Consider the following 26,389-nt stretch of genomic DNA (forward strand, 5'->3'; position numbering starts at 1 on the left):
CCCTCTTAATTTTCCATTGTTCTGCTTTGCCTGTAATTTCTTCTGTTTGCATCTTCTGTTCTCAGACTGTCAAGCTTTGTTAAGGAAATTTTTTTACAAGGTTACTGTTTCATTTCACTACCAATTCTTGTTATATAATTTCTTTGTACCCTGTCAGTCTTTTTGTTTTTATCTTTTGCTTGTCCTTCAGGTTCCTTTCAGTGCAGTGTCTGGCCTTCAACTTCATATTCGTGTTCTGAGAAGCTCCAGAGCTTTTCCATTGCCTCTGCTTTGGGACTGTCCACCTGCACTGTTCTAGTTCTGGGCGTTTGTTGTGTTAGTGCAACATTCTGCTTCATACACTATTTCTCCCAGGTTCGGTCAGTCTTGACATTAACCCTGACTCCTTTCTTTCTCTCATACACCACCTCTAATTCCATGTGGCTGTCCCTTCAGAATACCTCCAGAATCTGACCTCTGCTCACCGCTGCCTAGTTCCCCTCTTCCCAGACTGTTATTTCTTGTGTTGCTGTAGTAGCTCTCTTAAGTAGTCTCTCTGCTTCTGCCCTTCATCTCTATGGTTTATTCTCAGTGATCTTGTTAAAATGTACATCAGACCATTTTTACCTCTGCTCCAAATATGCCAGTGGCTCTCCTCCTTACTCAAATTAAAGTGAGAATGCCTAAACAATGGCCCATAAGGCCTGGTGCAGTCTGACTTTTCGGTTAACCTTTGTCCTCACCTCCTAGGTTCTCCTGTGCTTACTCTGCAGCCACAGGCGGCTCCTCCCTGTTTTTCGTAGGCTGGGCCTGCTCTGTCCTCAGGCTCTTTGCACTTGCTGGTCCCTCTACTGGGGCTGCTCTTCACCAGTTATTTGCATGACTCATTTCCCCACTTCCTGTAGGTCTTTGGCCACGTGTTACCTTCTGCATATTAAAAGTTGAAATTCCTACCTGCAAGTACACCTTAGCTTTCTTCCCTATTTTATTTCTCTCCATAGAACTTATCAGTATCTGAAATACTACATATATATATTTTTAAATTTTATTTATTTATTTTTCTCCATTCACTGGAGGGATTTTATCTGTTTTGTTCAGTACTGCTTACTCCATAACAGATACTGAATATTTGTTGAATAAATTGATCCTGAATATGCTTGTATACTACTGCTCTTAAAAGCATGTTTCCAATCAGGACATTTTCCCACTCGGTTATTTTTAAAGCCCACCCTCTTTGCCTACCGAAGGACACTCACACAGTTACATGACATCCAGGGCCTTCCACAGCACGGCCCGGTTACCTTCCTGGTCTCATTTCCCCCTCCTCTGCTCTTTCCAGGTTGACAGTTTCTTTTCACAAACATGCCTCTTGCTTAACACATCATCATGCCCTTTGATCATATTTATTGTTCTTCCTGGACTTTCCTTCCCCCTCCTCCATTCTCTTCCTGTCGGAGCCACTCTTCCCACTGTTGTAGTTGCTACAGTTCTGCATTGCCTGCAAGGCCCATTGAACTCATACCTTCAGCTGGGTTTGATCTCGCTCCTCAGACAGCTCCCGTAGCAGTTACCGTCTGCCCCATCCGATGTTGGTTGTAGACTTACCTGCTCTGTTTTACTAGGTTATAAGCTCCTTTTCATCATAGAAGCCAGTAAGCTGCTGTTGAGTTTTTACTAAACTCATTTAGATGGATTTTATATGCTTGGGTTTGCATTTTAACCCTAGTATTTAGATTGTATACTTGATGAGAAGCATCAGCTGATTAGAGTCGTTCATGTTTATTGACTATGAAAGCTGTGAGGGAAGTTTTTAAAAACAATTGCATTTAAGGAATTCACTTTATTTCTTATGCCATCGTTTAGTTCATTAAGCTTTTAAAAAATATTTTGTTGTAGATATATGTTTGAGGCCATTTTACACCATTTTGAACATTTGTTTAAGATGAAAATAACATTTGTGTGATAATTACATAGCTACTGTGAATGTAATTTAAGATTTTAAGGTTTATAATGAAAAACTGGTTGTTGAACAAAGGTACATACATTCCATAATAGAGATTTCTACTTGTTTCACATTAATCGTGATTTTATATTAAAAGAAAATTCTCACTGTCATTGATTTTTAAACTACTGAAATAATAGCTGAATCTTTGAGTTTCTCATTCAAGAATTAGAATGAGTGAGGACAGTTTTTCTTCTCTGGTTTACTTTTGTTGTTTTTGTTCCCTTAGTGACATTGCAGGAATGCTGCTGAAATCTACAGGAAGTTTTCTAGAATCTGGCTTACAGGAGAGCTGTGCAGAGTTTTGGACCAGTGCCGATGATAGTAGTGCTTCAGATGAAATAAGGTTGAAGTTGCATTTTCTTTCCTCTCCCATTTTTTATTTCATGTAGTTTTATTCTTGGTAATGAGCCTGAAATGAGCCTTGTTGAAACCAAATCATGTTAGACTTGAAGAACTTGGGTAGTAGACATAAAGGGATTTATTTCTTACTACTGTATTGTCTTTTTATATGATCCCTTAGTTATGGTTTTATGTAAAATTGTCTTTGAAGGTGACTTTTATTTAGCCTAATAAAAACAGTGTCCTTCGAGAAAATGTTATTTAAGTTGACTAAAAATGAGTAGGGTAGAATTCGTTCACATGTTCTGGAATGTCTTTAATTAAATAATTGTTTCTGTCCTTTAAAGACTCTGTAGCAGTCCATGAATACATTTAATTGATATTTGGTACATTTTTGTTGTTTTTATACTAAGCTTATCCCTTCTGTTGAACTTTAAGCTTGAGAACCCGAAACCATGGCTTGCACACCTACTGCATTTCCTCCAATTCTATGCAGAGGGCATTGAGGATGAACCATGTTAAAGTGCTGTTTTTGTGGCATATGTAATACTCATATAGCTATTTAGTGGCCAATTATCAGCAATATCCTATGAGTCAACATTAGGAAGTGCTCAGACAGAACTAACTTCTCTAGAGATGTTTTCTCTCACTTTCCAAAATTTGATAAAAAAACACATTTTGGGGTTTCAGAACACTGGGATGTCTTTATGCCAGGATTAGAGAAAGAAGTGACCACATAGGCTCTCACCTGGTAAAATACCTAATAGCTGAGAAATGGGGTGAATTAGTTTGTAGAAGGTCTTGCAATTTTGAACGCAAACATGGAAGATTCAAAATACGAGAATTCAAGAATTAAGATGGTGAAGTAGAGAATGGGTCTGATAATGCCCTGATTGTTTACTAGGGATGGATCTAGACGTGGGTCCACGTGCAGTGATTTGTGGGGCTGACTTGTCCTGGCTGCAGAGAGGCCACGGGCCTTGTGCACATCCCTTCCCGAGTCATAGCTCAGTGATGTCCTGTTGGTGGATTGAAAACAGCTGTGATGGGAGTATTCCCACCATGAAAATTGGCAAACACCACACAAGACAATATCTTGGGGGGAGCAGGTTGTTACACGTTTGCTGGTTCACTACTATTACATACATATATTCCTTTTTAGTTAGATTATGAGCTGGGAGTCGAGAACTTATTTCAAACTCCAAGAATTATCCTAATGAAGCCTTTAGAAGATTGAGCATACTCCTGTTTGGAGGTTAAGTGTGCCTTCCTTATTTAAAAAATACAAGTACTTTCTAGAAGGCTGTGGGGAGCAAGGTTCTGAATATTTTGAATCCATTCCCAACAATTGCTAGCTTCTAAAATCTTCGTTCTTTATTAACGTGATTTGGAATTTGCTTCATCTGTATTGTGTATTTCTTGGCATACCGTAATGTATTCTAACTGGATTTCAATCAACTTGGCAGGAGATCTGTTATAGAGATCAGTCGAGCACTGAAGGAGCTCTTTCACGAGGCTAGAGAAAGAGCCTCCAAAGCACTTGGATTTGCTAAAATGCTGAGAAAGGTGAGTTAGCAATCCTGATTAGTTATTATTTTTTTCTTATTTTTCTTTTATTTTTTAAAAAGCTAACCCTAAAGAAGTTTCTTTGTAACTGTGATCCTAGGACCTGGAAATAGCTGCAGAGTTCATACTTTCAGCCCCAGTTAGAGACCTTCTGGATGTCCTGAAATCAAAACAGTACGTTAAGGTATGTATTTAAGGTGGCATAATTATTCTACCTTTCTTACTTTACTCTAAAACAGACAGACTTTTTCTTAAAGGTCTAGAGAGTAAATATTTTAGGCTTTGCAGTCCATATGTGGACCCCAGTTTTAAGGCTGTTCCATAATTTCCCAATGCAACAATTAGAAAAAGTTTTTCATACTTGACTTACTAACTTGTTTTAAGAATACAGAAGAAAAACCCCAAACATTTACTCATACAATATAATTTATCAAATTAGTTACACATATATATTTAAAATAATGTCTATAAAGTCATGTGTTGCTTTTAAGTAATTGCTTTTTCACCCTCACATTTCCTGAAACAATTCAGATTTTCTACGTGAATCTTTGACGTCAGTGTCCTGGCCATCACTAGACCCACGTTTTGACACGTCAGTGTCCTGGCCATCACTAGACCCACTTTTTGAGTCACCATGTTTGCTCCCATTTAAGCTGTTTGAGCTTAGTACTTTCAGAATATGTGTATGATGTCACGGGAAGTTATATCCCACATGTGTTTATGTGTGACTCGCACAACGTAATCACATATGCACCTTGTTCCAGTGATCTTTAAAAGGCTATTTACGGTGCCCCTGTCAAGGATAATTAGTGGATCTGTATTAACATCTTTTGCCTTTCACTGAGTCAGGTGACTTTCTCTTTCAAAGACGTCGTGCGGCCTATGCTCCCCTGGGATTCTGCTCCTGGTGCCGAAGACCCTAGTCACCAGTGCCCACTGCAGGGCGTTGCTCTGCGGGAGCAGTTTTGCATAAAAACTGCACTGCAGTGGCATTCACTGAGGTTGTTTCAGGCTGACATTCTTCCCCTGATGAGTGTTCTCTTTGTTGTTGAAAATAAAGAGATTGGAGGATTCCTTGTATGCGGAGAAACTTTACCAAGCCTCTCCCCCAGTATAGTCACACTCTCCCTCCTCCAGTCACACTGAACTGAGTTACAGTCGGCTCTCCGTATCTGCGGGTTCTGCAGTCGCTGATTCAACTAATTGAAAATAGTTAGGAAAAAAACATTCCTGAAAGTTTCAAAAAGCAAAACTTGAATTTGCAACATGCTGGCAACTGTTTACCTAGCATTCACATTGTATTTGGTATCATAAGTAATCCAGAGATGATTTGAAGTATACGGGAGGTTGTGTATAGGTTACGTGCAAATACTACGCCACTTGATATAAGGGACTCGAGCATCCACAGATTTTGGTATCCGAGGGGGTCCCGGAACCAGGCCTCTGTGGATGCCCAGGGACGACGGGACTTGCCGTTCCCTTCATAGCTCTAATTAATGCCTTTCCCACATCTCCTTGCCCAAACCCACTTGACTTTTTCTAGGTTTTTTTTGTTTTGTGTTTTAAATAACATTTCTATAATATACTATGTTCTTTAATTCAAGATTTTGGATTGTTTCTTTTCCAGGTACAAATTCCTGGCTTAGAAAACTTGCAGGTGTTTGTTCCAGACACCCTTGCTGAGGAGAAGAGTATTATTTTGCAGTTACTCAATGCAGCCGCAGGAAAGGACTGCTCGAAAGACTCATACGAACTACTAATTGACGCCTATCTGCTTCTAACGAAACATAGTGACCGCACTCAGGACTCAGATGGCAGCTGGGCCACGTGGGAGGCACAGCCTGTCAAAATTGTGCCTCAGGTGGAGACTGTCGATACCTTGAGAAGCATGCAGGTCTGTCTCACTCCCAGTCCCTGCCCCACCGTTCCCCACCCTGCCTGGAAGCAGTATTGCTTACTTAAAATACTTTTAGGAAAAAGGAATTGTTAGCAGCTCGTGAATGATTGGTTTAAGCAGTCTCAAGTATCCACTTCCCCAAAATAGACCTTGATGTGTTGATAGATAGTTTTGTAGCATTATTGTACTAAAATATTCGGGCAAATTCTTTAAGTATGTTCAATTATACCAAAATAGTTGAAAAGTTTTATTTATATCTTTCCTTACTCCAGCCATGTATGTAGTTAGATCCAACCACCCCTGATCTGAAAGGAGTTATCTACTCCTTTAACTTGTAGTTGCAGAAATCCCAGTTCTCCGAGTACTCTGATTTGCTGGCTACTTAAGTTTTCATTTTTGTAGTCAAGGTTTTCACCTGCCTACCTAACAGGGATCCCATGACAATCTGTGTAACTCAGTAATTCAAACTGTAAGAAGCCTCCTCATGCCTCTGTGTTCAGCTCTGGAACAGCGGTGGTGAGTGCACATGTGCACCTCGAACTCAGCCAGACCAGAGCTGGGCGCCCTGGCCAACTGTCCCCTCAGCTCTACGAATCTGCCTTCTCTCTTGTATTCCCTGTCTCAGTGACTGGTGCTCTGTCCACTCAGTTGTTTAAACCAGGATGTGACAGTTCATATAATTTCAGCCTCCCCCCACTTCCACTTAGTCACTAGCCCAGCACCGAAGCCTTTCTAGTAAAGGAGCCTTTCTCTGCATCCCCAGAGCAGCTGCCGTGGTCAGACCTTATCACCCCTTTCCTGGACTGTTGCAGGGCCCTCCTTGCTTCAACCCTCGCCTTCCCTCCCTCCAATTCTGTATTTGTTCGCTTGTTTTGGTACTTCCAGAATGATCCTTATAATTCATACATCTCATCACAGGTCTACTCAAAATACTGCAATGACCATCACTTCAGGAAGACAAATAATAAAGTCTTGGTTTCTGTTTCATGCAAGGCCCCTCATCTCATCCCACTCTTATTCCTGCATTTTCTATCTCCACATGCTGCTTCAACACACACACAAACACACACTCTGCTCCAGGAGTAATGAATCTCTTGGAGTTCTAGCATACTTCAAAGACTTCATGCCCACATAATTCCGTGGGACTCCTCCCCATTGCGCTGGAGATCAGAACCGTCAGTGCCCCCTGCAGTGTGCTGCTCCATGGGAGCAGCTATGCTTGACAACTACTTTCTGATCAGATGGTTGCTGGCCTGGTGGCCCTGAGGTTGGTCTTGTTTTGAGACTGGGGGTTGAACTAGAGTGGAAAACTAAGTGGGTCTGTGTTTAAGCCCTGTGCTTGCTTTTCCTCCCAGGTGGATAATCTTTTACTAGTTGTCATGGAGTCTGCGCATCTCATAATTCATAGAAAAACTTTCCAGCAGTCCACTGAAGGACTCATGACTCTACGCCAGGAGCAGACATCCAGTCAGCCCGTCATCGCCAGAGCTTTGCAGCAGCTGAAGGTAACTAATTTATTTACGTTTGGTGTAATGCTAGGGAAGAATCAGTTTGTTATAATTTAAGTCACTCCAGGGACTTGAACTCTTACAGTGTCCTCCCCACTCTCCCTCTCTTCCGTTTTCCCATGTGTCTAAGTTAAAAATTTCCTGGATCTTTCTTGGAACTGTGTAACATTAGAATTGGAGAGGCTAAAAATTTGAATTGTCACATGACTTCTTAATGGTCCCGTGGTTGGTTGGGATTGGCCTTTTAGATCTCCTCGTTCCTAATCCAAGTTTATTTCTCCTTTAGCAATTACCAGTACTTACTAGAGGCACCTAAGTCAAAAATGTGTAATTTAAAAGAAGAGTGAGTTATTCTTTCATTCAGTCAAATTAATTGAGAAAGCTAGTTGCAGACAGGCAGAAAGGCCTTCAGGTTCATGACAAGGCAGAGCCTTGCCTTCTCTGCCATTCTTTCCCATTCTCACCCGCTTCCTATTTTGCACTCCATTTATCAGTCTTGGTCTCATGCACACTTTCCCGCAGCCCATCAGTCTTCTCAGTCACATTAAGGCTTGACTTCTTGAAGAAGAAGGACTTCTTGAAATTACAAGTAGTTTTGATAAACGTTTGTTTTCCTTTTGTCAATCTGATTTGTCTTATTTATCTATAAACATTCTTTCTTTCTTTTTTTTTTTTTCTATAAACATTCTTTCTTACAGATTGTCACCCCACTCAGATACCAGGGCAGGGGACTTTTGTTTTTTCTTTTAGTTTGAGTTAATGAATTCTGGAGAGTACAAAATTATATAAGATATTGATTATTCTTGAGCTTAAGGAACTTGTAGCCTTAAGGATCTAAACTGTCACACTAAAGTACAGAGGAGGGAGAGATTAGATCCTCCTAGTAGCATCTGGGAATTGCTGCCATGGAGGCATTTCAGCTTGGGAGTATTTCAGAAGATGCAAATTGGGAAGGGACCAATAAGAGAAACATTTGGGCATCGGTGTGTGAGGATCAGGGTTATGAGAAGGCTCGCTGAATATCAGGCGGTCTGATTTGCTTGGATCTTGGTGTATACAGTGGAAAGTAGTGAGAGAGGAGGTTAGTAAAATCAGGTGGGCAAAAATCAGGCTGTTGAGAGATTTTGGATGTCATCTTCTAAGCCCCAGAGAATTGTCAAAGATTTTGGAAGAATATTTTGGAATACTATGTAGAGGAACTACCTGATAGAGACGTGTACATATGTGTGTGTTTAAGGGTGGGTGGAAAGGGAACCCAGTTTGGAGCTGTTGTACTATTAATTAGGGAAGAGAAAAAAGCTTGAGCTAGGGCAGGGTTTCTCAACCCCCATACTGGTGACATTTTAGGTCAGTCAATAATTCTTAGTTTGGGGGAGCTGCCCTGTGTGTTGTAAGATGTCTGGCAGCATCCCTGGCCTCTGCACAGTAGATGCCAGTAGATTTCACAACACCCCCCCACCCCATGTTTGGAAAACCAGAAATATCTCCAGACGTTGCCAGTGTCCCCTGGGGTGGTAACATTGGTCTCGGTTGAGAACCCCTGAGCAGGGGGATGAGAAGGACAGTACGACTAATAACACTGTGGAGGTCATTTAGAAATCATAGTTCACTCTGTGGAATTGAAACCGTACTTACACTTGAGCAACCACCGAGGGGAGAAAACAACTGGTGGTTGATAGGCAGAATATCGAAGCTGTAAGCATCTATTCAAAGCCCACCTTGTAATTAGGCATCATATTTTAAATGGACTGTTTTCCTCTTGTATTTCTTAAGTTTTTAAGAATACCTAATACAAATAAAAATGAAAATACTAATTTTTTTTCTATTTTTGGTCATTCCTTTTGAATAACCAAAATAAATATGACTGGAATATATTACAATGGTCAATGTCTGTGTGATGATGAAAGAAATCTTCCTCTAAAATACAGTAAGTATTGTGTGATTTGTTTCACTTCGGATTAATTGTGGTTTGGGATTCTTTAGAATGATGCATTAGAGCTTTGCAACAGAATAAGTGATGCCATTGACCGAGTGGACCACATGTTCACTTCAGAATTTGACGCTGAAGTTGATGAATCTGAATCTGCTACGTTGCAGCAGTATTATCGAGAAGCCATGATTCAAGGGTACAATTTTGGGTTCGAGGTAGGTACAAAATAAGAGGAAAAACACAGTACAATTTTGCGATTGCTTTGTAACTTACTTACAGAAAGCATTAGGAATCTTGTACAGCAAATCTCATGATCTCATTATTGTAATCACAGCTTAGTCAAGAATGTCATCTTACATCCCTGTTGAATATCAGAAATGCTGGGTTACTTTTAAACTGTCAGATATTTACTCAGTTTTTATTTTGTGTTAACAGCTATCCACTTATATTTAAAAACCTTCCTTAAGAGATGTTTAATATCATAAAAGCATATTCTTAATTTCAACTTATGAGGAAGACATTTGTGAAATTGCATTTTAAGACATTATTTTCTCTATAACTCTTCACACTCGTTTTAGAATATGTGAAGTTCATTGGCTTTTGCTTTTCGTTTTTAGAAAAATGGCATTTAAACAGCATTATAGTGTTTAGGTATTTGTATAATGGTTTTCTTCTTAATCTTGATATACGTGAAACCTTCTCACAGTATCATAAAGAAGTCGTTCGTTTGATGTCTGGCGAGTTTAGACAGAAGATAGGAGACAAGTATATAAGCTTTGCCCGGAAATGGATGAATTACGTCCTGACTAAATGTGAGAGTGGTAGAGGGACAAGACCCAGGTAATGACCACATAGGGTGGCTCCTTCATGAGCCATGTGGGGTTGCTGATACTTCATTCTTATGTTTTATGTGGGATTTCTGAGCAGATGACACAAAAAGCATTTTGAACTCTTTGGTGATCAGTGTTTTTCTTCCTTTTTTTAAAAAACAAACCTATTTACATAGAAACCCCCATAACTCTTGGAAAACTTTTTCTTTTGTAATTGTTCCAAAATGAGTTATCTTTAAGCAGTTCACATTCTCCCTGGACAGGTCTTCCTGATTGCTAATCTTCTTTTCTCCTTCATGAAATTTATGCCTCTTATTTAGTGTAAATGGAAAAGAAATTGGTAACCTGTTCCTTTACTAAAAAGCTATTTGTCTTTCTCAAAACATGATGTAAACTTACTCAACACGAGGCAGATGACAGAGACACAAATGCGTTTTGTCCTAGATGGTAATTTTCCAATCAGATTACTTTTCAGGGTTGTATAGACTAAAATGACTATGGTGTTTGCTTGATGGTTTTGTGACTCTTGAACTTTTCCTCGTGACAGGTGGGCAACTCAAGGTTTTGACTTCCTGCAAGCCATTGAACCTGCTTTCATTTCAGCTTTACCAGAAGATGACTTCCTGGTATGGGATATTCTGAAGTGTTTTTCCTTAAAAAAAACCCAAATAAGTTGATCACTCTCTATTTCTGATGGTGTATCTTTTTATTAATTTAAAAGCGGTTCTGAAATATTTTCACATAATTGTCATGATAATGCCGAGAGGTTAAAGCACTAATAGCAGAGTAGGACGTTCAGTGCTCTTTTTATAACAATGTTGTCCAGCTGACCACGTCAGTGTACGGTTGTTCGTGCAGCCTGGCACTTACAAAACACGTGTCGGTTTTGTATTTTGTAAAGTGCCGCTGCTTTTTAGCAGCTCCATGAAGAGCAAGGAATAGCTGTTTCACTTCAGTGTTAGTCGCCGTGCAGCACGCGGGATATTAGTTCCCCAACCAGGAGTTGAACCCACGCCCGCTGCAGTGGAAGCACAGAGTTTTAGCCACTGGACCGCCAGGCAAGTCCAGTGTGCGTCATTATAGAGCATAATGGCAAATGTTAAGTATTATCACCAGTATCCAGATAAATTCCATCAGATCAGAAAGATGTTTTTCAAATGTGAATTCACTCATTTTAGCCTCCAAATAGTAGAGGAGATTACAGGAGTCCTTCGCTTGTGTACATCATGGCATTATGGGGAGCTGATAAAAAATGGAATTGTATATTATCTTAAATTATGTACGATTTATGTTTATACCTATTTTCTTTTAAACTAACTTTGAAAATATTTACTTAAGGATAGCCTGTTTTCTTTTAAATATACCGAAAGCCTAATTTGTGCGACTTATATAATTGAGTGTACATTTTTTCTCTTTTCCTTTTCCATTTCCTTTGGTTTCTAGAGTTTACAAGCCCTGATGAATGAATGCATTGGCCATGTAATAGGAAAGCCACACAGTCCTATTACAGGTTTGTACCTTGGTAAGAAACCAGTTAGAGCGTCTCTCCTAGAACCTACTGGTTTGGGTGAGCACATTGTCTCATCATTGCAGTTATTTAAAATGCTATAGAGGTTCTCTGAGAATATTCAGGAAAATGACAATGAATTTAACAGGAAGATTAAAATGCAAGCACAAGGTGGTCTATGCTTGCCCACAGTATTTAGTTAGCTACAGGTTTTTTCTTGTTACACCAACACTCTCATTCTGTTCTCCCCCCTAAATTCTTTTCCCCTGGGTAGGAGAGACTTAGAGAAATAGTTGTCTGGTAAGAAGCAAGGCCTTTCTTGCTGCAGGTGGGTGAGTATAATTGTTCTGCCCTTCCTTTCTCACCTTTTGAAGGAGAATGAGTCTGTTTTCTTCACAGCTTTCCAAAGTACCCATTCCTCACTAATGTAGAAAATTCCTAATTGCTCCCCCCCATTCCTATTTGGTGTTACTTAAAAAAAGAAAACAGTTAAGTTCTGCTGTAATATACTTAAATTACAGTTTTCAGTTCCAGTCGATATGTAGCTTTACAGTGTATGTTGAAACTTTAAAACAAAATATGTATCAGAAAACAGCTGTCTTACCCTATTCTTGAGATAGTAAACCAAAGCAAAACTATATTTATATGTAATAAACAACCAAAAATGAAAACTTAGAAATCTTAAACATGTCATTTACACAAAAGAAAATAATTGATGAATGGTAAATTTATCGAGCAGCAGCTGTATCTTAAAGGGTACTTGCTAGCTACTGAAAGTTTAGTAGACCAGGTCTTAATGCTTGATTTCTTTAATCTTTAAAATTCACCCAGTTTATACCTCTTTTTCTCCCAAGGCTGCTATGAAATGAAAGTTATCATTTATAAAACTATTTGAACATTTTATATAAAACGTGCTATATTCTCATCAATCTTTTGATTAAGCGTATTATCATAAATACTTTGAGTTTCTGATTTCCCAAAATATTTCTCTAAGAATACATGATAAATAATTCAGTAAAAATTACTTCTTTGAAGTATTTTATTACATAAGGAATCATTTTCATTGTAGAAAAACATTACAACGTAGAAAACGTATGTAGTAAACATACATGGAGAAAAATATTACAAAGGGAAAAAAACCTCATACCCACATAGTCCACAGGTCGTCACTGCTAGCATGTGAGCCGCTGACTCTGCCTGGCCCCACACTGCGGGCGGGACAGTCGGTTCGCAGCACTCTCTGTGGGCACGACTTGGCCTTCGTCCTCTCAGCCACTGGGATGGTGAAACTGCACTGGACGGAGAGCCAGGTTGCCTGGCAGTTGAGTGACCTGGGGCTGCTCACTGAACATCTTTGCGCCTCCCCTACTAATGCTTAAAATCAGATGCTAATGAGGGTTCAATACTGTAATGACATTTTGTAAATTGTAGCGTTCTACACATGGCAGGAGTCGTCATTTGGTTTTGTGCTCTTTCCTTACAAGAGGAATTAATGACAGTGAGAGCACGTTGTTGTCGTCGTTGCTGCTTACTCTTTTCTCTCCCCCTGCTCTACCCTCATAAGGATGGGTAGATAGACACTCGGTCATTGTAAGCAGATGGTAAGAGTCTGGTATAGAACCTTCTGTATTTTCTGTATACTCATATAGTTACACGGATGCATTCTACTGCACCTTCCTTTATGCCCATATAATCACGCAAGCACAGATGCCATTGTTTTTTTTCCTGCCACTTACTGTATAAAAATTGGATCACATTGGATATTAATCTCTGACAATTGTAGAAATCCCTCCATGTCAACAAGTACAGATCCAATTCATTCTCTTTAGTGGCTACATTGTGTCCATTGTGGTTATTCTACATACAATTCTTTCCACCGTTTCCTTATTTGTTTGGTTAGTTTTGCCATGAAAAACATCTTTATGATAAATGTTCACCACTAGTGAAATTTGAGCATCTATTTTATGTTTATTGGCCATTTGGATTTTCTTTTCAATGAAGTAGCACAGTTTTGTAACAGTTAGATACACATACTCTTAAAAGAAATGTTCTGTTTCATGAATGAAGAATGTTAAACTTGGGTGTGTGTGTTTTAACAGAATGTCTTTATTTTTATACCTTCATGGGAAAATTTTGTAGTAATTTTGGACTCAGTAGTTCTCAGTACGTTTGCTGCATTAGAGACATCAGCATTCTCACCAAATCGTTTTTGTTTTTTCTTTTTGCCTTTGAATTTGCCTATTGAATTACTTCCATTTAAGGTTGTGATAGTTGAGATAATGAGCCAGAGGTACAAATTGCCAGGGTTTCTTCATAACAATTACTTGATTTTTGTTTTGCAAGTTTTCCCTTCAGATCTCTGCGTTTTTGGTACTCCTCTCTCTCCTATGTAGTGTTATTAAAAGTAAACAAAAACCATGAAGAAGTGTTTTCATTTAGGATAAACATATTTAGAATAAAACATATATATGTAGACTAAAATTATTAACGTGAAGAGAAAATATAACACTTAAAAAAAAACTAGGGAGGGTTAAAACAAAGTTAAAAATCAGAGGAAAACATGTTAGGGAGAAATAGACAAAATATATCATATTCATGACTAGTTACATTTAGTCATTGGGGAAGTAGAATTGTCAGCATTTTTGTAATTGCTAGGTAAGGTCTCTTTTTAAATTTTGGTTAAAATTTTATCTAGTTTTTAAATTTTGTTTTAAATCTTATCCATATTTACCTTCTACCAGAATATTTAAAAGAAGAAGAGAAGAAAACATGTTCTGAAAAGAATAATCAATTTAAACCAGTGTCCATCCTCCTGATTTGGTTTAAAGGAATTAAATAAAACTCCCAGTACTCAGGAAAATGACAGCGACCTCTCCCCAACTCAGAACCTATTGAAGTATCACCCCTGACCAGAATCTTTTTAAAAGTTCAGACAACATAAGGAACTTTTTAGTGGAGAAATGCCACAGAAACCACATTTTCATCTGTCTCTAAAATGTGTAATATAATTTTATTAACTTTCAAAAAGTGACATTTTCCCAGCATTTGTGTATGTAGTACGATTTTCTTACTTATATAAATGGTTTTATTTTGATCACCAGCAAAAATAAGCCACCTCCCATTTCCACTGAATTGCCTGGTTTTCCAGTTTTCTGCTGACCCCTTAACAAGTTGCGTTTGTCGCTCTTTTCACTGGCAGCCATTCATCGGAACAGCCCCCGTCCTGTGAAGGTACCGCGATGCCATAGCGACCCTCCTAACCCGCATCTGATTATCCCAACTCCAGAGGGATTCAGGTATTTGGTGCTTGTCTAGTTGTTTGCTTTCTGGATTCTTCTCTGATGCGCGTGCTGACGCTCAAGAGCTGCTGATGCTTGCTCTGATACCAAATACTGTTTTCTGTGTTCTTGTTTATACATTTTAAAAAGCTCTTATTTTCGTTATCTTGAAGACATACCACAGTGCCTTAGTTACAAAAGAAGACCTGCAAGTTTAAAACAGACTTGCACCTTTCAAGATAACTTAGTTTCTCAGCTTATTTATAACCTCAAGCTACTAAATGCTTTCCAGCTTTGGAATAATTCTTTCTTTTCCTTTCTTTGAAAAATAACTTTAGGAAAACAAATTTGAGTGTGCATAGCATGGTAAACATTTGAAAAAAGGAACTAAATGTCATTTTAAAAGTGGAGAAAAAACTGGAGTGATCCTTCCAGTCTTGACTTTTATGTGTGTATGTAACTACGAAGCAACTTAAATTCTAAAGTGAGTTCGGAAACCCTAGTACATTCAAAATACTTACTTTGAATGTGGTGGCATTTCTGCATCTTGAAGTAGTGAGCATCTTTTCTCCCCTGTATAATCAGTTTTTAAAAGTTTATTTTTTTTTTACATTACTTGCTAGGAAAGGACCACAATTATTGTTGAAAATAATTAGTTCGAAATTAGTTATTTTTCTTTTTCATACCTAGACCTGAATCTCAAAGAACAGTTTGCATTTTATATTTGAAAATTATTTTTGGCTTCCTCACCCGACTTTATTTTTAATGGAAACCACGTGAGAGCCCATCCGCTGTCTCACCTGTGTTCCTGAAGCTCTTCTTCTCCTCCCAGCACCCGGAGCGTGCCTGCGGACACGCGGAGCCTCAGCAGCCCCGCCGCTGCCACTGTCACTGCCACCGCCGCCAGCGGTCGCCCCGGCCCCTCCGGCAGCGACTCTGCGCCGCCCAAACCCATCAGCAGTGCCCATGAGACCAGGTAGTCTCCCGACCAGCGTCACGTCTCCTCCCCCCGCCCCCGGGTGCGCGGCCGCCGTGAGCTCAGCTTTGGGGATGTGTCCCGGGACACGTGGGGCCTGCTTCCCCGCGGTGTGTGACGCTCGGGCCCTCCGTGGGGGGTCGTGGTCCCAAGGCTCCAGCACAAGTCGGTAATCTGCCTGATGTTTACATTTCTTTGGCACAAATGTTAACCACAATGGCCAGAGTCTCTGCTCATAATAACCATGAAGAGAGTGTCAGGGGAAGGGCCCAGGACCCGGTCCACTGACAGGAGAGTTGGCAAATAGTGCCTTTCCTGAGGAGTTTCTGAGGAGTCGCTCAAAGGTGACTTCTAGGTAACACCATTAGGTGGTGATTTGTTTCTCTAAGAGGATTACTTTTCTCACTCGGTTTCCTAACTGATACAGTTGTTGATTAGAAGTGGTTTATAGTAGTGGAAAAATGAGTTCATGTGGTTTGTATCTCATATGGAGACTAGATCATTACTGGAGAGAGCTGTCAGATGTCTGGCAGGCTCCGGAAAAATTTAAGTCTCTGGCATGAAGTCTTTTGTAGAAGTACGGAGGCTGTGGCAGTTCTTCCCATTCTGGCTGGGTTTTCTTTTGGGGGGGGGGCAGGGAGGGTAGAGGATTTCATCAAGGTCTCATGCTTAATGGAGAAAGGACATTTGGTGGCTCTTAATTCCCCCCTTGTGCCTGGTAGAATGGGCACCGTCACTATTCTCATCTTCCCATAAGGATGATGATAGAGTCGAACAAAACTGACCAAAACAGATGCAATTTTGAGAGAACTCAGTGCTCTGTATCCTGCTCCTAAGAAAAAATCCTAGTATGTTGGCAGAAACATGACACATGCCTTTAGAATTTCAAATAGACTAAAATATTTTTAGACAGTTTATAAGTCTAAAATTTCTACAGATAGTTCCATTTTTCTCATTCACTAAAATAATTAATATTCCTAATTTTTAGCGACAACTGTCTATAACCTAAAAAAATGCTGAAGTACTTTACAGCTTAAGCAGTCCACTAAAAAAATTAACAATTAACGTTGAACAGATTCCCACTTACCCTCTGCTTCTCACGTTTAGAACATTTCACGGCAGACATTTCCACATGTGCTTCATGTCCCTGCGGGGGGTTGAAACTGTCTTTATTCTTAATGCAGTAAGGGAAGCGATGTGCCCTAAAACGCAGTCATAGTTGAGGAGAACAGTCAGCCGGGACTGTGGTTCACACGCAGTTTCTCCCCAGCAGGAGGTTTCGTGAACTCTGGTTGAGGCTTTTATACGTTGGTGGTGTGTGCGTTGAATGTACTTGAGTATAGAAGTTAAAATACCTGCAGTCGGCCTCTCCCCGCGTTTTGTCCCCCAGGCTTTGCATTACGTAGTTTCTCAGCATGTTTTGAGCAGCATTTCAGAAGTGCTCTTCGTTTATGCTTTAGGACAATCCTTGAGATTTAGAAATTTTACTTCCATTGTAACATGCCATCTTGAAGGCCTTTGTTCACAGAGGAATAAAGTGATCTGTCCTTCCTGGCGGTGTGTGTGGCCGTAGGTACAGAACAGCAGAGCCGTGAGGGCGTGCAGAGCCGCGGGTTGTCAGCCTCCCAGCCGCCTCCAGCCTTAACCCCATGCCCCAGCCTCCCGCGCCTGTGCAGGGGCCACACGTGCCCCTCAGCCGGGGTCTCCGAGCAGCCCTGGGCCGTGAACAGGCTGTGAGGAGGCAGGGTGGTACCTGCGCTTTCTGACGTCGGCAGGCGTGTGTGCAGCCCTTGCCTGTCTTAGAGATACGTCAGCCGCGGTGAAATTTTACTTTGCCCCACAGCTTCTGGTAAATATTTTGATTCGATACAGTTTGACTTAGGAAATAGTCTGGGCTTCAGTTATTTTACCGTTGTTTAGAAAACATTTTTGCAGTGTTCTCCTCGCTGGAGCTGCCTCTTACTGGTCTGCAAGAGCTGATTGTTCATTTTTCGGGAATCCTGCAAGCCAGTTGTTACGCCACGGAAATTGTTGAAGTCTATACCCTGCCGCTCCCCCTGCAACTGGTTGTTAAACGTTCACCCGTGCATCACTTCATCGAAGTGTGTTTTCTTGCCTGTTACACTGGCAAAAATGTGAGGATGTCGAATTGGCTAATCTTCTCTCTGGGAAATCAGGAAACTAGAAATGTTGAGTGGCTTCTCCGTGGTCCCAGGCTTTGGCACAGCTTAGGAGTGGGATGTGTTTCTTCACTTCAGCATCAGTGGTTTTTCCAGGAAACAGTGCCAAGACTCTTTGATGAACTAATGGCAGTGGAAGGTGTCCCCCTCACTTCAGACTTAGCAAGTACTATACCAGATTTGAGAGTTTAGGGAAATAACAAAGCAGTGCATACTTCATAATTTGTGGATGTCTGTCCAGTAGACCATGTTGCTTTAAACCTACTCAGTCTATAATAAAAAAGAGCATAAATGCTACCATACTTCATTATATCATTCATTTTAAAAAAATATGCACTAAACTTGTTAATAGACTAACACTGTATTTATTTTGGATGATTTGAATTATAATTTTAACACTTTCCCTTATTTAATTCTGGGCTTTATTTAATCTTTATGGATTCATTCTGGATTGCTGAACACTTTTTCTGGAAAAGCAGCAAAGTCACTTTGCCCTTTATATGTTAAGCTTCCTGCTCTTCTGCACTTTTGCTTGCCTACTGCTTGAGAAATTGCTAGGTATTCCCTTACATTTGCTCGTTAAGAGATTTGAGCTCTTTGAATCATGTAATGATTTTAGCACTTCAAATAGAATTAAGTACATTAAATAGAATGTGATGATTTTAAATATTAGCCAGATTCGGCTCATAATTTTTATCCATCCTGGGCTTAAATTATGGCGCTTTCAGCACATGTCAGTAACACTTCAGTAAATACTGTTTTTATTTTTGTTGCTGTTTTTTAACATAAAACGATATAGGATGCAGTCAGGTTCTCATGCGTTCTTCCAAACTCCAGGGACAGGTGTCTCAGTAGGAGCACGGCTACTTCGGGAGAATAATTCTTGGTTTGGGACTGTCCTTTGTGTTGTCCTTTACCCACTAGATGCCAGGTGTTCTTGGGAGGGGAAGTTACCCCCAGTTTAGAATCACTGCTCTGGAAGAATCTCACAGATCATTCATTTTGAGTTCCATTGAATTGATAGCTTAATTTTTAAAAATATTAAAACAGGGGTTCCAGCGTCCCTGAGAATGATCGATTGGCTTCCATAGCGGCCGAATTGCAGTTTAGGTCCCTGAGTCGTCACTCGAGCCCCACCGAGGAGCGAGATGGTGAGTGTGTAAGGTGTCACCTGCATCTCCAGTCAGCCTAACCGTTTGTCTCAGTCCACCAGCTTCTGCTGTTAAGGCCTTTTAAAAGAAACGAAGTAAAGGAGTGACAGAGCCCTGTGAGAAGGATTAGTGCTGAACACATTGGCTTTTTAATGTCTTTTTAGCTATATTTGCATTTTTTCTTTTTGTTGCTAAATAATTTTAAAAAGTTATTATTCCTGATATTTTAATTGTTGAGCACGCTTATTCACTTTAAAAATATAAATTGGCACTGTGCTTGTCGATGATATGCTGAAGTTTTATTATAATGCAGAACTAGGAGTCTTTGCTCAGAAACCACATGGTTGCTCCTGCGGTAGCTCTGCTGGGCTCCTGGGCAGGGCCTCGGGAGGGGGGCCCCAAAGAATCCAGTTTCTGCTCAGTATTCTAAGGTCTGTTCCTTGTGGAAAGTTTTTGTGGTTACAGTCCTGTAACTCCATTAACAAGTTTTTAGCTTGGTGAAATTTGCTGTAAATGATTGTAGAAACAGCTTTTCACACTCACCTCAAAGAGAAAGTAACCACCAGGAATAACAGGTTGATGGTAACTAATCATCGCTACGCACTGTTTCAGTCTTGCTCTGAATTAAATAAGCTTATTTGTTTTATAAGTCTTAATTTGTATGGAAAAATACTTTCTGCAGAACCAGCGTATCCAAAAGGTGATTCAAGTGGGTCAAGTCGAAGAAGTTGGGAACTTCGGACACTTATCAGTCAGACTAAGGGTAAGAGAAAGAATGTTGAACTTAACACGTTTAAGCATAAGGTGAGCAGTTTCAGCTGAAATACGCTTTAGCTTGTGAATTATTAGACCGTCTACGTTAATGTTTTGTGATCTTTTTTAGAACTCTGACATCACTTTGATGTGTTTGTGTGCATTTCCTATTTCTTACAAACTCCTTTGGAGCAGGAACACGTCTCACTCAGTTTTGCATTCTTTAAGCCGTGCGATGGTTCATTTTATATGTCAGCTGGGTGGGCCCTTAGCATAATTCTTTATACATGGTAGGAATATGGTAAATATCTGTGAAGTGAGTAGCCGTGTAGTTCTTATGCTAAGAGGCTGGAGAAAGCATTCGTCTTATAAAGCAGTCCATCAGTGTGAACCCGAAGAATAAACAGCAGGAAAGTCCGTGGTCTAGCACAGGACGCTCTCACGTACTCTTCGTCACAGCAGTGTTGAGTCATGGGCAGGATAGAACCTGTTCTCTTGCTGTAAATGATAAAAGTTTCTGAGGGGCTAGATAATTTGGCCGAGGTCGTCGTAAGTCAGAGCTGGGACCAGACTGCACTCCTTCTGCCTTCAGGCCGGGCTCTTCCCACCACAGCTCCCCTTCGGAAAGTGTGAAACTGAGCAGCAGAAGAGCCATCACCGGGCCTGGAGCAGTCAGGAGGGGTTCCAGGGAGGTCTGAGGCTTGGGCTGGCCCCTGAAGGAAAGAGGTCTGCCTCAGGCCAAGAGGAGAAGTACCCAATGAGAAACACATCTGGAGGCCCAGTGACTGAAGAACAGACCAGCCGGCCTGGCCTGGCCCGGCCCGGCCTGGATAGTGTAGATGTAAATGGAGGTGGAACTGAAAGGGTTAGGGAGACCTGATCACGGCCAGTCTTCAGCAATGGGCTAGGTGATCAAGGCCTTACCCAGCGATGGTGGGCAGCCCCTGAAGCCTCTTGAGCTGGAAAGCCTCTTACGTTCAGGGAGTGCGAGGGTGGGGTTAGGAGGACACTGAGGAAGCTTTAACCTGCTCGCCTGAATTGGGGAGGAAGGTAGGGAGAAGGGCTAGAACGCCGTTGTAGTGATACAGTGGAAAATAAGATGCTGGACTAAGGGGATTTTAAAAAAGCCATGGAAGCAAACACAGCTGTGATGCCACATTGGACAGGCCTGGGCAGCTTAGGTGCGGTGGAGGGTTACGAGTTGGGCGGAGGTTTCCTCGGCTTGAGCCTGGGGACAGGGCAGAGGGTCCCTCCAGGGGCTCTCACATAACTGGTAGGTCCCACGGATACCAGGTCTTTGTGATAATTTTCAAAACAAATACTTTGTTGTCAAGTGAATTTGGGAACTCTTGGGAGAGTTACAGTTGACACTGACCTGTTAAACACTGGGAAATCTTGAGAAATGTTTACTGTTAAAAAAAAATAGGCCTTTCCCAGAAATATTTGACAGTGGAGCCCACGACCTCACAGCTATGAAATCTTATTCAATGCTGAATAGACGCGATGTGTCATGTACTGAGGTAAGGGAAACAAGGATCCGTGTTTTTAAGAAATGATTGTAGTCAGACACTGTAATTGGGCCGTTATAAAGCTCTGGGAACTTCTCTTCTCAAAGTAACCGTTCAGCCGTCACAGTCCTCAGTGATCTCTTAGACAGAAGATTCAGGCTCTCAGATGGCCCGTTAGGGACAGGATGGGAAATGTGGTAGTGGAGATGTGTGTAAAGAAAGCAGTGCTTTTCACATTATGGGTTTTGACACTTTAGTGGGTTGTAAAATCAGCACTAAAAAAGAAACAGGGCTTCCCTGGCGGCGCAGTGGTTGAGAGTCCGCCTGCCGATGCCGGGACGTGGGTTCGTGCCCCGATCCGGGAGGATCCCACATGCCGCGGAGCGGCTGGGCCCGTGAGCCATGGCCGCTGAGCCTGCGCGTCCGGAGCCTGTGTTCTGCAGCGGAAGAGGCCACAACAGTGAGAGGCCCGCGTACCGCAAACAAACAAACAAACAAACAAAAAAACTGGACAGAATCCTAGTCACATGTAGAAAAAGTGTGTTTCACGAAACTGTCGTTTTAGATATCTATTTGTGTAAAAGATATTTCTTACTGTAAATCATGAGAAAATATGTTGGAGAAATAGAGATAGCTTGATGGGAAAATAAGGAATAATAATAACAATCGCTAAAATTTACTAAATATTTTAATATTCCGGGCACTGGGCTAAATGCTTTATGTGCGTGATTTCATTAAATTCTTACAGTATCTCTGAATGAGGTATATTATTACCTTCATTTCACAGATTAGGAATTTGATGTATAAAGAAGTTAACTAACTTGCTGATTGTCAAACACCTAGAAAATGGTGAAGCCAGGGTTTTATTCCAGGGATTCTGATTCCAGAGCCCTTACTCTAGAGAAAGGAAAACTTAATTTCCTTCCCAACAGAGACGCTTCCTGGAAGAGGTGTAGTACTTCTGCAGAGCTCTGACAGCGAGAAGACAGGAGAGTGTGAGCAAGGGGATGGGGTGAGAAGCGGTTTGGGGTGACCCACAGAGGCTTTTCAGCTGGGCTGGTCCAGAGCCGGTTGTAGGAGAAGGGAACCGAGAAGGGAGCCTGCATGCACAGTGGCCTCGGACTTCCGGTAAACAAGTCATGATGAACTGTGAAATAAATTATGCGGGAAAAGAACACAATCCGATTTTACGTTTTAATAAGAGAATTCTGGTCACTGAGAGCGGATTGGAGAGAGGAGACAGGCGGGTGGTTCCTGCAGAGTCTAACCAATACTCTTGCTACAGGAAATCATTGATTGTGTCTGAGTAGCTTCTGTTTTATGTGCATATTACTGTAGTGGGTGGTATACTCTGAAGTTGCTAGGTTTTGATGGACTTTAATTCACCTGCTGTGTATCTGAATAGATAATGCTGTGCTGGAGTGCTAATGTCTGTTGCTCTGTTTTTATTATTATTTGCTGGAAATTGACTTGATTATAGTGGTTGGGACGACTGAGTTTGCACTTCTCCCTGCAGATACTGCTTCTAGGCAAGGACCCATAGAAGCTATTCAGAAGTCAGTCCGACTGTTCGAAGAAAAGAGATATCGAGAAATGAGGAGAAAGAATATCATTGGTCAAGTTTGTGATACCCCTAAGTCTTATGACAATGTTATGCACGTTGGCTTGAGGAAGGTGACCTTTAAGTGGCAAAGAGGAAACAAAATTGGTAAGGAAACTAAAGAACATGACACAAAGATTGTCTCTGTTAGAAATAGCAATAGTTACACTTCTTTAGGTTAAATCTTACATGGTTGGTCCTTTTCTCTTAGGGAGGTGGCAAATATACATTGTATCTTTTGCAGAGGGGTTTGGTTTTTGTTTCATTTGTAAAGTGTTTTCTAAGAACAATACAAAAGAGGCTTTAGAAAGAGAGTTTTCAGTGGTTCATTCAATGGAATGGTTTTGCCTGGTAACGCCAGAAGTTGCCAGTGGAGAACCACGCAACTTTTACCCATTTGTTCTAGTTTGTATTCTTTTTATCTTATTCCCACAAGATTATTATTGAAGCGAGACTGGATACAAATTAAGACGGGACAGTCTTTTCTAAAACATCAATTAATTTCCAAGTGAAACAGTTTCTTGTAAAATAACTAGTGATAAGATTGTGTGAGAGAAGGAGATGATTATGTTTCAGATCTTTCCCCCATTTAAATGCATTTATCTGGACTTCCCTGGTGGCGCAGTGGTTAAGAATCCACCTGCCAATGCAGGGGACACAGGTTTGAGCCCAGGTCTGGGAAGATCCCACATGCTGCGGAGCAACTAAGCCCATGTACCACAACTACTGAGCCTGCGTGCCACAACTTCTGAAGCCTGCTTACCTAAGCCCGTGCTCTGCAACAAGAGAAGCCCGCGCAGTGCAATGAAGAGTAGCCCCCGCTCGCCGTAACTAGAGAAAGTCCGCGTGCAGCCATGAAGACCCAACGCAGCCAAAAATAAATTAAAAAAAAACAAAACTCTCATTTAAAAATAAATAAATGCATTTATCTGTTGAGCATTTAGGTCTGAAGAAGCAAACAAAGTTGTAATACAAGACTCTGGGAGCCTCAGGACATTGAAGTTTTCGTAGAGCTATCAGGGAAGACACACTGAAAAGAATCAAGTCCTTTATAAATTGTATTAATTCTTGTTTTCAGTCTTATTCAGCCATATATCCCCTTAGTTTAATGTCCCAAAAGGTGTGTTAGTAGAATATCCCACTAATATCCCACACGCCTGGCCTTACAACAATGAGGTGCATTGAGACGACAGTCAGGCTTACTCCTGGCCACTAGCCTTGCCCGCCCACCTCGCCCAGACCTCCTTGAGGGCCACAGGGGCTCAGAGGTGTGCACTAGGGGACTTAGTACTCACCTTCATGCCTCTTCTGGGGTTTGCCAGTCAGTTCTACTCTATTCACAGGCATTGACAGGTAAGACATAGTGAAAAGATTGCTTAAGACTTCAGTTATTACGGTTATTAGGGAACATTCAGAAACCGTTTAGATCTTGAAGTAGTAGACTATAGTAAGCATGATTATAGACACATGAATACAGATTTGGAATTGGAAGAGGTTATTGTACGTTTCAGTGAGTTGCAGTGGCCTGGCTCTGGTGGCTGAGAGCAGCTCGTTTGTTCCTGTTCACAGGGGAAGGGCAGTATGGGAAGGTCTATACCTGTATCAACGTGGACACCGGTGAACTGATGGCCATGAAGGAGGTGGGTGCTGCAGCCCTCTGGGGGCCTTGTTGTCTGAGGCCTCCGTGTGGTAGAGATTTGGAAGCGAAACTTGTGTTTATGAGGTTAGAGCTGGCCTAAGTGCTTCCATAGTGAGTCGTCTAGGCCTGAGGTCTGCTGCTTAGCATTTACACCATTGGGACCAAGAGGGGACTTGAGCGGGGTTGGGGGTGGGATTTGTGATAAGGTTCAGAAACGAACAGCTTTTTATCTGCTGGAGGTAGAAAGCAGGAGCAGGGAGCGCCTGAAGAAGGCCCCGGCGGGGGGGCACCGAGGGCCGTGGAGGGTGAGGCTAGAGCCGCGCGACCATTGGTCCCCGAGTGGCTGTGAGGGGCAGCGGGCACATGTGGCCCCTCCTCAACCCCTGCGGCATCTCCCATCTTCCCTGTGCGGCACTTACCCGCGCTGCTTTATGGCCTCATTCCCACGTGGCTGTAAACTTCGTGAGGGCAGAACCTTATCTCCTCTTTTTATCTTGCCCAGAACCTAAACACCTGTGATTGCTTCCTGAATCACAGGAATGTTTCATGTTTTGGTTAATTCAGTCTGTAGTTATGAAAATGATCCCACTAGCTGTTATCTGCCCACATATTCCAAAGCAGGCGTGTTTAATTCAACAAGGAGGAGAAAGCCTGGCAGTGAAGTCACAAACACACTGACCATGGTGCCGTGGGGCTGGACAGCGGACATGTCAGCATCCCAGCCCTTGCATTCAAAGTCGGCGTCTTTCTAGCTTGTGACATTGCCAACAGTAATCAACAGTTTTCCTTTTCCAGATTCGCTTTCAACCTAATGACCACAAAACTATCAAAGAAACGGCAGACGAACTGAAAATCTTCGAAGGCATCAAGCACCCCAATCTGGTTCGGTATTTTGGTGTGGAGCTGCATAGGGTAAGCCAGCTTTGATCACACTGTTTGGTGTGAGCGGTCAGTGAGGGCACAGATGGAGTCCTGTCCTACATCACAGGTCTTCTCATTTCAGAGCACAGTAACTTTGCCTAATTATCAGGAAATCTCCATGAGTTACATCATTTCTGCCTTCTCTCTGAAACTAGAGGAGTTCTTCCTAAAATGTAAGTTGTAGACTGTAGTCATTAACCCGACATTATAAAGCACTGAAACCCATCCTGCCAACCAGAAGATTTCTCTAATGCCCCTTACACAGCTGTGGGTCGCTTTTTTTTTCTGCCATTTGTTACTGAACCACTGTTGAGTACATTGTTCGGTAACGTTTTTTCTCTTACATGTATTTAAGGAACCATTGTGAAATGAGAGAAAATTAAGACCTCAGATTCTTTTCCCCCTTGTGTTTAGAGATAAACACTTTGAGGGAAAGAGGATAACTTGGAGCGTCTTGGTGGAATATGAGCTTCTGGGGAATTTGGATATTGGTGATTTTTTACGTTTTTCACAGATAAATTCATATCTGAAAAGGATGTGTTTCAGTACTTAATAATATATTTATAGGGACAGCCCTGTTGTCCCTGTCTGAGATTATATAGCGGACTGAATTTCAGAGGATTATAGACATTTATCACCTGTGAGTTGGAGATGTTCTTATCCCAACTAGCTGTATAATTCCAGACAGAGGAGGCAGGCAGAGACACGGCTGTAGGGGAGTTAGAAATGACCGTTTTAAGACGAATTCAGTATTCAGGATGGCAAGTGTAGCATACCATTAGAAAGGAGAGTCCTCTGGGGTGTGGCCAGTGAAGCGTTCCA

At 41.4% G+C, this 26,389-nt stretch overlaps 1 protein-coding gene across 5 annotated transcripts in view; it reads left to right on the forward strand.

Moving 5' to 3' along the window:
- Positions 1–26,389, forward strand: part of MAP3K4 (mitogen-activated protein kinase kinase kinase 4) — a 167,132-nt gene that overhangs the window by 132,560 nt on the left and 8,183 nt on the right. Inside the window, exons 9-25 of one of the 5 annotated variants that reach the window (XM_060283373.1) lie at positions 2,211–2,327; positions 3,790–3,889; positions 3,990–4,073; positions 5,517–5,783; positions 7,142–7,291; positions 9,278–9,439; positions 9,931–10,064; positions 10,602–10,680; positions 11,498–11,576; positions 14,761–14,857; positions 15,672–15,815; positions 19,046–19,146; positions 19,829–19,909; positions 22,924–23,115; positions 24,577–24,647; positions 25,442–25,558; positions 25,650–25,740. In XM_060283373.1, the coding sequence (XP_060139356.1) occupies positions 2,211–2,327; positions 3,790–3,889; positions 3,990–4,073; positions 5,517–5,783; positions 7,142–7,291; positions 9,278–9,439; positions 9,931–10,064; positions 10,602–10,680; positions 11,498–11,576; positions 14,761–14,857; positions 15,672–15,815; positions 19,046–19,146; positions 19,829–19,909; positions 22,924–23,115; positions 24,577–24,647; positions 25,442–25,558; positions 25,650–25,740 (2,066 nt within the window). The remainder of the gene's footprint in view (positions 1–2,210; positions 2,328–3,789; positions 3,890–3,989; positions 4,074–5,516; positions 5,784–7,141; positions 7,292–9,277; positions 9,440–9,930; positions 10,065–10,601; positions 10,681–11,497; positions 11,577–14,760; positions 14,858–15,671; positions 15,816–19,045; positions 19,147–19,828; positions 19,910–22,923; positions 23,116–24,576; positions 24,648–25,441; positions 25,559–25,649; positions 25,741–26,389) is intronic. The other 4 variants (XM_030852978.2, XM_030852979.3, XM_030852982.2 and 1 more) reach the window with 4 other exon arrangements.

This window comes from Globicephala melas, chromosome 14 (genome assembly GCF_963455315.2).
Source record: "Globicephala melas chromosome 14, mGloMel1.2, whole genome shotgun sequence".
In the NCBI taxonomy this organism is placed as follows: domain Eukaryota; kingdom Metazoa; phylum Chordata; class Mammalia; order Artiodactyla; family Delphinidae; genus Globicephala; species Globicephala melas.